The sequence below is a fragment of the Porites lutea genome, chromosome 2, assembly GCF_958299795.1.
Source record: "Porites lutea chromosome 2, jaPorLute2.1, whole genome shotgun sequence".
Taxonomy (NCBI): Eukaryota; Metazoa; Cnidaria; class Anthozoa; order Scleractinia; family Poritidae; genus Porites; species Porites lutea.
The window spans coordinates 46879309-46894616 of NC_133202.1; the positions used below are offsets into that span (position 1 = coordinate 46879309).

Consider the following 15308-nt stretch of genomic DNA (forward strand, 5'->3'; position numbering starts at 1 on the left):
CTGCCGATTTTCCTTCTTTGTTCATTTGCCAAAACGTTAGTTATAGACGGAAAAGCTTTTCCTTGCCATAGGAAGGCAAATGTTGCCTTATACTGCATAGAACTCAAGAAAAATTCCCTATTGAACCAGAAACAAACTTGTCAGCACCTCGCTCCAGGGCATCGTTGTGAAGCAAAATGTGTCATTGTTTATACCTACACCTCTGATTGGTTTCGCGGGAAAAATAGCCAGCCAAGCATGGCGATCATGACCGTATATAACCTGAGATCAGGTCCAATTTTAACGGTTCTCATACATTCTTTCTAAGGGCTACCACTAAAATTTCGCCTTCCCCGCCGGAATGGTATTTTCAAAGCGAAACGAAAATTCAGCTTGATCTCAGGTTGGACCGTATATAGGGCAGTATTTTGTGTTTACCGCTGGAAAACTTTATTACAGGCCTATCCAAGTGGGCGACCAAGTCAACAAACACGAATTTCAGTTCGAGTGCTTGTCGATGGTATTGTTAAACAGTTTTCTCCTTAAGGATTCACTCAAATGCCACAAAACTTGGCAGACCTAATCTAGACAAGACGACGAAATTTTGTAGCGCAGTTCACACCAGGTTTTTATTTTTTTTGGTTTTCCCCTAAAATTGTCCAAATTCAATATTTTTTGGCGCACTGCGCTGTAAATCTTTCTTTTATGGTTTTGTTTACGTGTGTCTTTTCATTTTGAATTTTATTGAGTCCTTTTAAATTTAGAGGCAATTTTATTCAGAATTTTCGACAGCAACCCATATTTTTATAAATTCCACAAATTCCTTAATAGTTATCCGAAGGAAGATGCAATATTTCAAAACCCCATATACTTATGACTTGCATCCAAAAATTTCACTTATTTTTATTAAATACTTATAATATTTTCACATGACTAAAATTTACAAAAAAATGCCCAAATTAGCCTCCGGTACCACCTTAAAGTCACAAGTCAGCCCATCCCCCTCCTCTCCCTCCCCACCCCCACCTTGGACAAATGTCCCGCCGTCCCAATGTTGTACTGTATTTTAAAACAAATAACCTGTGCACACGATTTGAAGGAATTTCTGGCTCAAACGTCCAGTCAGGGATACAGTCATTCAATTTGTTTGACAGAATCGAAACCATTATGAATTTGTATCGCGGTCGTTTTAGTCACTGACATTATTTCTTTTGAAAAGTGTTTGAACTGTTTGAGGCCGAAGAGGTTCCCGACGGGGGGTTACTCCCGTATAAAAGTGACGAGGGTGCTCGTCGGAAAATTTCGAGAACACCCCTAAAAGGTGACAGAATCTTGTTTCATGGGCGTGTCCCAAATTCATTTCCACCTCTAAGAGGTACCAATTCAACAACAATAAATTATATCAATGGCACTACAAATTATAATAGCAATGAAGATAACTTTAAGAACACTTTCTCTTCAAGGACTTTTATGAAAGTATTGTCATAAATATTTATGCTAATAAAGCGTGTCAGCAGTCAAAAATGCCTACTCTAAATTTTATAGCAAACTTTTAGAATCCTAGTCTAACATACATATTCTCTGCCGGGTTTTCACTGTCACGCTATAAAAAATAAAAATCGAAACCATTCAATACAGAAAGTCCATAATCTGGAAAGTGAAAGAAGATAAATGAACAAAAAACCTCGCCAAGAACTGATCAGGTCAGTGCAATGTTTCATATGCGAGATGTACTCGGAAAAATGTTTTACCCAAATTTACAAAGACTTGTATGGAGATGCCATGTTGGTGTCCCTTTTGACCTCTTTTGTTTTTAATATAATTGTGAATGATATCACAAATTTCTCTTAGGTACTTTTACTTATATCATTTGCTGATGATAACAATTTGTTCTTGAGTAATCAAAGGTATAGGAACTTGATATAAACTCATGAACTAAAAAGAACTAATAAGATGACCGGCATTATATTCTGACAAGGCTAGTTTTAATCATTTACCCTTTAAAATGCTTCAAATGTTATATAAAAACACTACGATCTACCCATATTTATTTACATACTGTAACATCACTTCGGCATATACTTATCCTACTGGACTAGAGCCTCTCAAAACACTGGAAAAAACCGAAAACGTATCAGGGTTATGGCAATCAGTTCAGATTATTCAGGAAAATTAGGAACAGTTTTTGAGTCTCTGAAAACACTGACGGTGTTTGAATTTAAGATTTATCATGCAGACGTTTCTGGGTCAAAGAAGTTCTGGGTATTAACATGATTAATATCACCATGACAAGCTACCAGCATTTTTAGACAACCTTTTTAAAACTAATGAAAGTATCCATTATTTTCCTACAACACACAATCTGCATCAAACATGTACATATCGAATTTAGAAGAAGAAATTCTGGCAAAAAAAATGTAAGTTCGTATAACAAAGTGAATGTCAGTACATCTAAAAGCTCATCAGAGCTGGCTTGATCTCCTGCCTAATTGTTCATATATAGAGGATATTACACGGTGGCGAGAAGATATGAATTTTATGTTCGAGTGGCAAGAACAATATCTCACGAGTGAGCGAAACGAGTGAGATATTGTTCTTGCCATGAGAACATAAAATTCATATCTTCGAGCCAACGTGTAATGTTCTTTTTATTATATGGAGAAACCAATTCAACAAAAAGCAAAAGGCGGGAATCGTGACGTCATTGAACGATACGACACTCACAAAGGTGACATACGGAAAATACGCCACTCGGGTCCCGGATGAAGTGGCGTATGGAATCTACGAGTGGTTTAGTTCCCAGTAAAACACTCTCCTCCATATAATAATGTGTGATATGTTATGTATAACCGAATGAGGGCACTTCTTCTTCTTTAGGGATTATTTTTGATTAACGGTCACCTTTGAGTGAGATTCGTATTTCTCTTTCTTTTGCACCTTAATGCTCAATTTAATAGAGTCTCCAAATATCTTTCACGGAATTAACAACTAAGGGAATTGTACCTTGCGGTATACTGCAATTAACTGCAGCTGGCAAAGTTTCCGTATCTGACTATTTTCCCGATACCACTCGGATCGAGTCGTTTTGGTTAACATTAAAGTATGACTGCTTTTCTGTTCAATCTGTTTTTCAATATTATACTTCTTTTCTTGTAGGAACCGAGATTCTGGTGGGATCATTAAGAACCATCCACCAACAACAGAATAAACAGAGAAAGACCTGTTTTTCATTAACAATGGCGGATCAGCACGGGTAAATAAGCTCTAATTTTCAAACGTTAGTCTGTCGTACAACTGTAACCAAAGATATTCTTCACAACGCCCTTTTTCTCTTTTTCCTCTCCCTTTCTTTCCCCTTTTTTTCCCTTCCGGTTTTGAATGCTGGCAATGAGGAGTGGGACTGGGTTCACTGACGTCTTTATCTTCGAAAACGCGAATTACTAAAAAGAAAAGTCAAAACTGGTCTATAAGTGTGTGTAATCAAATGTTGGCGAGTGAAATTATTTGATGAGACTAAATATAATCAGAACTGCCATTTTGTACCGCTCTACCAAAACAACGCAACCTCGTTCCCGGTGCTTCCTCAGTTGCCGTCCGTTTTTTTGGCATTAATGCTGTACTATTGACTTCATTCTCCAGATATTGCATTGGACTTCCAAATTTTACATTATGTTTGGGAGACATAATTATTTGTTTAAAACAAAACTGTGATTTTGCCATTCATAAGTAATTTCAAGTTCCATAGCCAATAAGGACGCGCAACTGCCATTATTAACAAGATGGATAAGACAACTATAACACAGCTTCTTTACGTGTTTGGGAACTGCCGAGTCCTCGCGCGTACGAACACTCGAGGAATTAAAAAATCACGATTGGTAGCCTGAGTATCAGGCTTCGTTAGGGCGGGGGCAGGGAGGGAGGGAAGAGGAAAACGAAAAGGAGAACAGCAAGGACAGAGCTCATACAAAAATGCCGTAAATTTGGTAAGAAAAAGAAAAAGAATAAAGGTCAGAAAATATACAGGGATGTGTAAATTCATTTTAACCTTGTATCTTTTTTTAAAAAAAAAATTATTTTTATTTCTTTCTTTCTTTATTTTTTGGTTAGAATCTTATTGTATATTTTTAGAGTTTTAATTGTAGTTGTATTTTGTAAGTGATGTTATTCTTATTTTTATACAGTTTTATCCATTTGTAATCATTTTTACACGACCCCACAAGCTTTGAGCTTTAAACCATATCGTGTTTAAATAAAGGATATGTATGTATGTATTTATGTATGTATGTACAGATGACTATGCAAGAAATCACTATTTAAAACCTTTCTTGATTTATTTCTTAGCTGAATCTCATAGAAGGTCATCACTCGCAATAAATTAAGCTCAGTGCTGCAGGGCTTGAAAGTCATCAATTGTTCATTTTCTGTTATTTTTTTTTTGTTACCCTAAGATTTGTAAGAGATTTTTTCATAAAAGTTGAAATGATTCCTTCAAGGAAGACGTCATAAACAAGTTCAATACTTAGTTTTTCAGTAACTCAGCACTATGGTGGAATAGGCCATACGTACTTTTCACAACAGGTCTGGCCTCACAATCATCCATATGATATGTACGTAGGCGACTCCTCTTGCTATTTTCACTCAGTCTCTGATAAAAGATGGCTTGCACGCACAAGTACAAGCATAAGCGCACGGAACTAAACTGGTGCCACGAGAGCATAGGAACAAGAACAGGAAGCTTTTAAATTGTGACAGTTTTGCTAATACTATATGGCGTTGTCTCGCCTCATGTAATGAATTCCGGAATCCGGCAAATTTTTGCGTTTGGAATCCGGAATCCTCTAAAGTTTTGCCCGAGGAACCGGAATCCTGGGTTTGGAATACCACTAAAGATGGGAATTCGGAATCCAAGTTCCACCGACATAGATCTGGAATCATTACCTGGAATCCGAAAGGAATTCCTTGCATGGAATCCAGAATCCAAGACTGTCCTGGGTTCCCTTACATGGGACGATTGGTCTTTTCATACATGACCGGTGCGATGCAAACATCTAAACTTAAGCCCAAGCAACAAAACAGCGGTTCGCCTTCCATCGTCCTGCCATTGCCTAAACTTTGTCCTTACGAGCCTGCGTATTAATCTTACGGTAATCAAGAGCCATTATGGCTCCTAAATGTGATCGAAGATGATTGCTATTTTTTGGGTGTACATATGAGGCTATCAACTTGATGTAAGATTTTGTTCACTCTTGGGCTGTTTGCAAATTATTTTTCTCTAAAATCACTTAGCCTTTCCCTCAAAAGTCACATGAATGTGCTATGTGCTCTAAAGTTAACTGAATTGTGGAATACAAGTTTATTGTTTGATTTAAATTATAAATATATTAATGGGAGCCTCGCTTTTAGCCCTGGCTAAATCTATACATTCTTGTACTTGTGCTGCTGAACTCGGGGACTTGCATTGCAATTAAAGATCATTAGTTCTAGTTCGTAACAAACAATGGCCAGCTCTAAGATCTCCATGTAATGTATTTATTCAGACAACCCACAAGTGGTACAGGCAATATAAGGAAAAGGAAAGTATCCGATGACATCGTAGACTCAACCGTAGCAGGTAAGTTTTGGTCACTTATAGTTTTCAGAACCAATTCAGAGTAAATACCTAGAAGACAGTTCCAGCTGCCAATACACCTTGCCTTTCGAAGAAATTCGAATTTTGTCTGCAAGATAAACGGGCAATGACGTTATTGCTAAGAAATTTCTGTCTCGACGTAACACTGATCACAACAAATTTTCATCTTTATTTTACACAGCTGTCAGTGCTGGTTATAGTTTTCCCAAGTCCTTGCTAATAGCGATGTAGCTAATGTTCAAAATTCAGTTCAGGGCTTAAAAAACAAGGCATATAACAAATGTGCTGTGTTGGTATACTTTTATTATTTAATGAAATGCAAATACCGTATTTATTCGATTAACCGCCCTGGGTGCTTATAAATTTTTGGACCATGAGAGTGGGCGCTTATTCGAGGTGGGCGCTTATTCGAGGCTGAGCGCTTATTAAGTTTTTACCATTTTCAGCAAGTGTAGTATGTTTATTTTGCAACAAAACAATAAATGCTGATAAAAAAAACGCGAAGAAGTAACAAAGCAGGGTTTCTGTAAAATACTCTGAAGAAAACTCCCTCCTCGGGGAAGTCTCTTATTAGTACTTATTCAATTTCAATTTCAGTCTCATTGTCACTCAAGTGGGTGGGGCGGGGTGGGCGCTTATTTGAGTTTGATTGGGGGCAGGAGTGGGTGGGGGTGGGGTAGGGCGCTTATTAACTTTTCCTGCCTTTAGGTTGGGCGCTTATTCGAATAAATACGGTAAGCAAGAGCTGCTTTTCTGCAATACAGTAAAACTCCCCGACTAATTCTGGATTTTAAGAATCTGTTAGGCTAAACTTTGCCAGTTAGGCCCCCTCTACACAACAACCTGTTTAGCGTAAAACTTTAAACAGGTTCTTATTTTCTAAAATCTATGAAAAGTTCTGCACACTTGGGCAAATGAGATAAGTCAACATTCAGAATGCTCTTTGGAGACATAGGTACCTTATCACTCCAAATGCAATGTAAATGCCAGCGTTTAAAATCAAATAAAATTGTTATTGATACAATTGGAAATTTAATACAGTATATAAATTATATGAGAAATAAGAACCTATAGTCTAGACTTGTGCCAACTACCATTTATATAAGAACCTGTTTAGGCTAAATTGGAAAAATCGGCAGGTTCTTAGTCGCAGGGTTTTACTCTACCACAAATTAGTGCAAACTTGGGAGGTATTGCCCTTGAAAATCCAGTCACTTTTAGTTTGCTAAAGTCAGTTACCAATTTTCTTCTTTACACAGAAACAAAGTTCCGAAAAACTTCCAAAAACCCGCCAAAAGTAGCTGAGGATGTTACTGTGCTTAGAAATAAGGATATTCGTGAGGAGGCCAAAAGCCTGGACAATGGCCAACTTCCAATCGATATCTTGTTATTGACTGTAAAGGACTGCGAGTTTTTAGCCTGTCTTTCTTTCATGACGAGTTTTACCAAGAGGTACGAAAATGACCTTGGTTTTGTTTACATCGGGAGTATGTGCGAGTCAAGTGTTAATATGAAAATCGCTGTCATGAAGTGCAGAATGGGTGCGACTGTTCCTGGAGGTTCAGCTGGTGTTGTTAGAGACGCAGTCAAGGCTTTAACCCCCAAGCGGTGTTTTGTGTGGGTTACTGTGGGGGCTTAAACCCAGACAAAGTCAAATTAGGAGATGTAGTTATTTCCGAGAAATTAATCACATACGCTCCTTCCAAAGTCACCGAGAATGGAATCGAGGAACTTGGCGATCGCGTTCCCCCGAGCACAAAACTTGGAAAGTTAATCCTGAATGCTGCTGATGGTTGGGAGGCACCGTTGCAGGATCCAGCGGAGCTAGAAGTTGAAGTAAAGCGTGGTGCGTTACTCAGTGGACCACAACTGGTTGATAAGAATGAATTGCGTGAAGCACTTATCAAGAGATTCCCAAACGGAATTGCTATCGAGATGGAAGGAGAAGGTAAACTGATTACACCTACATTCTAAGAGGCAACTGCTTTAGTTAAGTTCCACTGACCGTGAGGAGACTGAGAAGGAGAAATGAAGAAAATAAAGAGGAAGAGGCTCTTTCCTCATTCCCTCACCTGTTCTGGGGAGAGTGATGCCTGCGAAGGAGGCTAAGTTTAACAGAGAAACCATCTCTCTCCATCTTTGTATATTCCAGTTTGTTAGTTAAGTAATACAGTGGGAACCTCGATATAAAGAGCCTCTATGTAATGAAGTCCTCGATATGACGAACGATTTTCCTTACCATAGTAATAGTAAAATATTATTAAAAAAATACCCTCGATGGATATAACGAAACCTAGTTAGAGTAAACACATTTTGCCAGTCCCCTCGGCCCTTCCATATATCGACTGGGTTTCACTGTAGTTGAAACGGTTATCCAGCAGACTCAGAACCAGCATTACTTGCGTTTTAAGGTTTGACAAACTGTTCTAGGAGTCAAAAATTCAATGGAACAGTCTATGGAATGGGTGTTTATATTTAGAAATTTTATGGTGAAATTACTTTAAACTTCGCCAATCATTCTGTAAACTAACAACGCGTGTGAAGATCAAATCCGGGAGACAAACTCTTTAGTTTTTAGTACGGTGGATTTAGATGCCGAAATCAGAACTTTCACTCAAAAATGTTTCAACTACAACTCATTATCTTCTTCACTTTCAGGTGTTTACGGAGCAGCACATGACCTGGGTGTTGAGTGGATAATTATAAAAGGCGTGTCGGACTTCGCAGATGGCACGACGTCCGAGACAAATTCATGGAGACCCTTTGCGAGTTTAATGGCTGCTTCCTTAGTTGCTCATATTCTCAAAAATCCAATTATTTTTGAGAACTGGGGTCATTATAATGATGGAAAATCAAGTCTTCTTTCCTCCTTAGGTGAGATAGTTCTGATTCATTGTGTAGGCAACGGTTCGGTGTTTCTGGTTGTGTAGATTGAGAAGTATCATTATCACAAGTCAAAGAGTCTTTTCAAATTACAAGGCAAGACTCGTTTGAGTTTTTGCAGGTACGCCTATTCCCTTTTTTCAAGAAAATTTAACCCCGCGGGTACAATCCTTTAAAAACATCCTCTTGTAACCGCTAACAAGAAACTGTTCCGAGTTAGCAACCAAGCGGATAGGTTATTATTACAAGTAAAGGGGCCCCACACAATACGTTGAGAAATTCCGCATTTAATTTTGTAGTAGTTAAGTCTATGAATTTTTTTGAGTTATAGCATAACGACAGACTACTTTACTTAAAAGATGGATCAATGCTAGACAAAAGCTTTTAAATTTTGAAAGTACTAACGTGTGGTTTATTGCCGTTCTTGGCTTAGAAACGGCATTTGAGCGATTTTAATAAATGTCTCGTTCACTCCAAAAAACGGCGAAGACAAAAATTGTTTGCTTCCTAATTCATAGTTGATACGTGAGAAAAGATGGCGAAGTGGTGAGAGGACTCGCCCTCCTTCAGTGTGTCCTGCTTCAAACCTGGCGATGACTTCCTGATATGAGTTTTGAGTTTGTTGTTGGTAACTTGCCAAAATTTCTAAATTCCAGTTAATTCAGGAAGGGTCGACGCAAAGCTACGTCCTGGATGTGTTATTGTTTTAAAACACAGGCTTTAGAAACTCGGAAATTGCTCCATACAGGTTGGAGGGCGAGATTTCAATAAAAGGGCCCCCTCTTAGTCTACTAAATATGGGGTTTATTGGCACAATCGACTTTGATTGAATGGATCTTGGGACACCTATCTGCTGGTATCTCTGTAAATTTTTGCGGGGTGAACTTCGGTCGAACTCACTATTTACGTACTTAACTCTCATGCATTTAAAATTAAAAAGTTTTACACAGATTTCTTAAAGTCCTTCACTCAATAGATCGCACTGTAAACAGAAAACAGAGGAACGTTTGAAAATTTTATTAATGGAACGCGAACTACAAGACAAAGTCTATTAAAAAAGAACCTCGACATGACCGCTTATTATACCGCCCTGGGTTTCAATGAATGCTACGAAGAAACATTGACTATTAGTATCTACGAAAAAAATCACGAATTTGTTTTGCTCTGATAAAGGTGAACGTGTACTACAATCCAGTCATAGGGGACATGCGTCACAATCCAACGACAGCAAGATGCCTGTGTCTAGTGGAAAAGGTATGAGCGATGATTTTCAATACAACTTTTTGCATTAATGAAATTTTCTTTCAATCACCTCAAGTGATGATTTTAAACTGGCTCCTGCTGATTCAGCAAATTTATCTTTTCATAAGTACCAAGTACCATCGAAAAAAATTTTACAGCAAGATTGTCGCCTGACTAGGGTTCCTTCAATCCCCTTTGTGAGTCCCATTAAAATATTCTCCTTCAATACCCTCATCCAGACGGCCTATATTGGATAATCCGGATCCCGAATATAAATACGTTCTCAAATGTGCCTTAGAACAGTTTTAAAAGAGAGGTGCAGACAAAGCTCAGAGATGCAGGAACCCTGGCTCAGCATAAAAACAGATGATATTCATACAAAACTGTGCTACAGAAACAGCACTTAACGTTTCTTAGCAAGAGACTATAAAGGGGACAGAGAGGGCATCCCCCATATACACCCTATTCCATAGGTAATTCGTCTCGAGTTATTTTTAGAATCGGGATAAAGTTACCTCGCGCGAGGCGTGGATGTTTCGTGGAGGTTTCGCATGACCAAACGCCGTGCAAAACATGTCGGGCGAGAGGCAATGAAAGCGTAAAAAGATCGAGAGCATTCCTGAATATTGAAGCGAAATGAGTCGGCGCTCACCTGGGAAGAAGGAATCGCTGGACTCTTTGACAACCCGTGAAATCAGTTTAACTCGAAGTTGTCGTAACCTCAGTGCTTTAATAAAATGAGAAATTTCGCCGGTCTATTGAAACCGGTCGTTTGTACAATTTAGGGAGTTTAAGATCCAATGACGCGGACGACAACTAGAACGTCATTTCTTTCCCGTTTTTGCACGACTACGACGTGAAAATGCCTAATTTCGCGTTTTATGGAGGAGGTAAATAAGCAACGACGAAATTTTATTTCTCTTTCTGAGCTTGAATATGGTCCCTTGAAATTCAGCTTTAGGAGGGTTCGCCTACAATTGACAAAGTAAGTGTGTAGGAATAATCGCTATAAAGACTGAAAAAAATAAACATCAAACCAGAAATTGCTCTCTTCAAACTGTAAATTATAAATGATCCTGAGAGAATATTCAGTGCGTTAAGGATTTCCCTGCTCTACTGTTAGCTCTATACAAGAGAGGAAGGGCGATTCTTTTTTAATTTCGGTTTCGCTGACACAGCTTTCGCAGAAATCTCGCTGTAGTCGTTTTCGTCGACAAAAGGAATAGCAAAATCGCTCTCCGCGTCTTCCCCCATTTTGTTCTGCGTCATTTCGTGAAGGACTCGTGGCTCTCAGCGTGGGTCATCCACGCGGAACACATTCGCGCTATGTGATTGGCTGTTGTCTAATCCCCCTTGAGATCTGTGGTGTTAAAAATAACTCGAGACGAATTACCTATGGAATAGGGTGTATATGGGGGATGCCCTCTCTGTCCCCTTTATAGTCTCTTGTTTTTTAGTTATGGTTCCCTGGAGACCATTTATAGGCCTCAGTCCTCTTATACATCACAATCACGTAGTCCTGACGAGACATCTTTACTCTCTGAAGAGGACAACATCCTGTAGAGATGGGTGGACCATTTCAACAGTGTCCCAAACAGGCCCTCTTCTATTAAGTTGAAGGCTCGATGCCTCAAGTAGAGATTCAAATTCCTTGGCAGAGCCTCAAGTAGAATCAGAGGTTCAGAACCAGTAACAAATTCACTTATAACTCCGCAGCACGCTGTAGTGGCCATGGCGAACATTTACAACCAGGTCAATTAACGCATTTCAAGGCCACCTAATGATCAGTTTTCGGATGACCCCGGGGGGGACTCCCACATGAAAGAGGGGGAGATGTTCGTCGGAAATTTCATATTAAACCCCTAAAGGAGACCAATCTGGGCGTGGCCCAATCTTTTTTTGACCCCTAAAAGAGACCATTTAAAACTTTGATTACATGAATCGAGTAAATAAAACGAATTCTTTGCGTGCAACCCTAAAAGAGACCTGTACGGCTAAATATAATGGCGTGTTGAACAGAACACCCTAAGTGAGACCAAAATCCGAAATTTACACCCCTAAGCGAGACTACGAGCATTCCCGCTCTTTTCATATGGGAGTCTAACTACAACTAACGGAAGGGGTACAAGGCAGTTTTACTGTTCACACTGCTACTAGTATCTCCAGTACCTTATGACTGTGAGACATGGACAGAAAAAGGCTTAACCGATTCCATCTGAACTGCCTCAGAAAACTGTTGAAGATCACCTGGCGTGACGAAGTCCCCGTTCTCTAGATGGCATGTTACACTCTTTTCAAAAGAGCCCAGGTTAGACCGGTTGGCCCCTTTTGTAATGATGCCTGACACACGACTCCTCAAACTGGGACTGTTCTAAGGCAAATTAGCGGAGGGGAAACGCTCACAGCCTTGGACAGAAGAAGCGGTACGAGTACTGTCTTAAAGCTTCGCTGAAAAGCTTTGATATTGGTGTTCAAACTTCGGAGACTCTGGCATTTGACCGACCAGCCTGGGTGCAGCAAAATCCACAAAGGCACTTTCCTGTTCGAGCAGAACAGAATGGCAGAACCTCAGATGAAACGATAGCTGCGATCGTCTAAAGTAATCTCTTTGACATCTGCCAAAGAAATTTACCAGTATCCAGAATACGAAGAGTCTTCTGCTTCTGTATCGGGTGGATCAGCCACAGCCGGAAAACACCGCACTTATTCCCTCAACTAGTAATGTTCTAGGTCATCGTCCACAACGGCGGACGAACACCGGCATAGAGGTTTCGCAATTCTCAACCTCTCACGGAATAGCAACAGTGTCCAGAAAAGTGTAGACAACTTGCGGTTAACTCAAAAATGATTGGTCAATGGTTAAAGAAAAAACACCCCCTTTCTCTACCGGATCCCGCGTCGTTTCGAATCTCACTTCCCCTAAGAATTTCCCTCGAATTTGGTCCTTCCATAACACGCTAAATCTACATCCTTGATCCCGAAAACCTAATGAGAATCCTCATATATTGTGTAGGTGTATTACCTACCAGGTTTGTTAGTAAGGGGCTGAAGGGGCGGGAAGGTGGGGAGGGGGGGGGGGGGGGGTCTAAATCAACATAGAGAATGTTATGGAATCAAGAGAGAATGGAATTTATAAGTTATTATATTATAGTATTATGCAATACAGTAAAACCCCGCTTGTAAACTAGTGATTAAGATCTGTTAGTAAAATTTGCCATTTTAATATCCCAGAATATAAGGACCTGTTTAGCCAAGCAAGATCAAACAGGTTCTTATATGTGGATTACTCTGATAATGATAAACATTTCACTTGAGAAGTTAGACTATAAGCACTGAGAAGTCTTTCTTGGCATTTGTTTGTTTATTTATTTGCTCATTCCACTCCTTTTCCCACTTATTTCTTTCTTTATTTCATTTGTGTTTTTTTTTTATTACTCAACTCTAGCCCTTGTCAGAGTAGCCTGGGAGCAGACACTGCAGTGAGGGAAGGGAAAATCGGCAAGGGCACCCGTTTCGTGCCTTTTACCCCCACTACGAAACCTGGTCCTAGGCTAGTTGTGCGGATAACATTACATAATACATTCTGTAATCAGGTTTGCAAGGCTTTCTCATAATACAGTTGTGAATAAATACCGTATATTTTCTAAACCCTTTGGAAGTTTATTTTTTTCTTGTAGTCAAAAACTGTATCTACTTTAAATAAATGTAAAATTAAGAGCCCCTTTAGCGTAAAATGCCAATAATGACCCCAAAATACAATAAACTTTTTTACCCGTCTTCAAAAAATGTAGGTTCTTACGCGGGGGTTTTTACTACAAAATGCTTTCCTTTGTTTCAGTCATCAAAGATGGTGTCCCCACAAGCGATGTCTTACAACATTTGTCCTTGAAGCTAGGGACATCGTGGAAGCCTTTAGCTCGGTGTCTCAAATTCGATAAAGCAAGTATTACTGTTTTTCACAAAGAGAACGAGGAATTCACAGAAAAAGCATTAAGTATGTTGCAGAAGTGGAAAGCGAAGTATGGTTCAGGAGCAACCTTCAGATTCTTGCATAACGCCTTATGTGATGAACGTGTATGCCAAAGGGAATTAGCAGAACAGTTTTGCTACTGTTAGTCAACATGACTCAACATATAAGTTTCCTCACTGAATCGTGTGGTAACAAGTTACATTAAAACTGGCTTACAGCTTAATTCGGGCTTGTTCAATTCATTTAACAGATTCTGGTCGGTCACGTGTAACTTAGATTGACTGGGAAAATCTGGTACATCGAGATAGCTAGAAAAAGTGTTGCTTTTCGTTTTGCTACCTTTATGAAGCTGTAAGCTGTAAATATTTCATGAAAATTTAGTTCTTGCTAAGAGGACCTTTGTGTTTCTTTAGACTGTTTACTTACAGTGTAGGAGTACCGTAAAATTTCGAAAATAAGCCCCGGGGCTTATATTTTTCAAAGGCCCTTTTTGAGGGGCTTATTTTTGGAGGGGCTTATCTACGGAGGGAAATTTGCGTCTCAAAATCGATTGGGCGAGCCTTACAGTTGGAAGTAATTTAACGTTTTTGCTTTGTTTTACTTTGTATTTGAGGGCAATTTTCCAAGTACAAGCCCCCTGGGGGCTTATATTCGGAGGGGCAATTTAACGGAGGGTTTTTTGCGTTACCAGTTTGGGGGGCATATATTTGGAGGGGCTTATACATGGAGGGGCTTATTTTCGGAATTTTACGGTATATGCTTGTAGTCGAAAGTATAGTCAAACCCCATTAATACAGACCCTGAGGGGGCTTTATAGAGTGACCAGGTTACTCAGTTTCAATTTAGAGGAAATGTAAATTCTCTTGGTGTGTCAGGATGGCTTTTTGGTGAAAAAATCCCCGAATTAGGCGTTGCGGATCGTTGCAACTGAAATCCTATGGACCCTTGAGCAATAAAGAAACCGCTTTTGTCTGCCTACAAAATCTCGACCAATCATTGTGCTTTTCTAGGCATTAGTCAGGCTGTCTCCACTTTAAATTTAATAGCGTGCCTTATTTTCCACCTAATTCAGTTGTACCCAATGCTTAAGCAATAAACATGTTTTTTTCTGAGAGACTAGTGGTCCTACACTGAAATAGTGGAGTTTACTCATCAAACTAACCCAAGTACCCCGCCACAGTACCCCTAAGAATCCCGAGCTTCTAGCACCTCGACTAGTGACGGACGTGCAAAATTATTTTGTTTAGCCGCCTGCGAGCTGCAGATCGACTATGCGCATACCGAACCTGGGACCAATTCCCGCCAAATCCCCGCCATTTTCTGGCTTTCTGACCGGACCTTCGGACGTTTCGTTACCATTGATCAACCACCGCGAAAAATTGTTGTGAAATAATTTAACAGATTCCCTATCCCTAAACTAAACTTTTAGGAGACTTTAATACATTTGTAAAGTTTAGGGATAGGGAACCTGTTAAACCATTTCACAACAAAGTGTTTACCTCGTTTACCGCCCTCGATCTACCCTGAGTTAAATCATTTTTAGATTGTCTCCCATCAACTGCATGGTCTGCAGGGCTAAAGGAACTGGAAAGCCAGAACGATTAA

The 15308-nt window shown here is 39.5% G+C and overlaps 1 protein-coding gene across 6 annotated transcripts in view; it reads left to right on the top strand.

Moving 5' to 3' along the window:
- Window positions 1-14269, top strand: part of LOC140928843 (uncharacterized) — a 14986-nt gene extending 717 nt beyond the window's left edge. For 2 of the 6 annotated variants that reach the window (XM_073378638.1, XM_073378639.1), the window contains exons 2-7: window positions 3136-3232; window positions 5517-5590; window positions 6868-7556; window positions 8267-8482; window positions 9665-9745; window positions 13572-14266. In XM_073378638.1, coding sequence (XP_073234739.1) covers window positions 7544-7556; window positions 8267-8482; window positions 9665-9745; window positions 13572-13849 — 588 coding nt within the window. In that variant the 5' untranslated portion in view covers window positions 3136-3232; window positions 5517-5590; window positions 6868-7543 and the 3' untranslated portion in view covers window positions 13850-14266. Of the gene's footprint in view, window positions 1-3135; window positions 3233-5516; window positions 5591-6867; window positions 7557-8266; window positions 8483-9664; window positions 9746-13571 lie in introns of all 6 variants that reach the window. The other 4 variants (XM_073378640.1, XM_073378641.1, XR_012164670.1 and 1 more) reach the window with 3 other exon arrangements.
- The last annotated feature ends 1039 nt before the right edge of the window (window positions 14270-15308 follow it).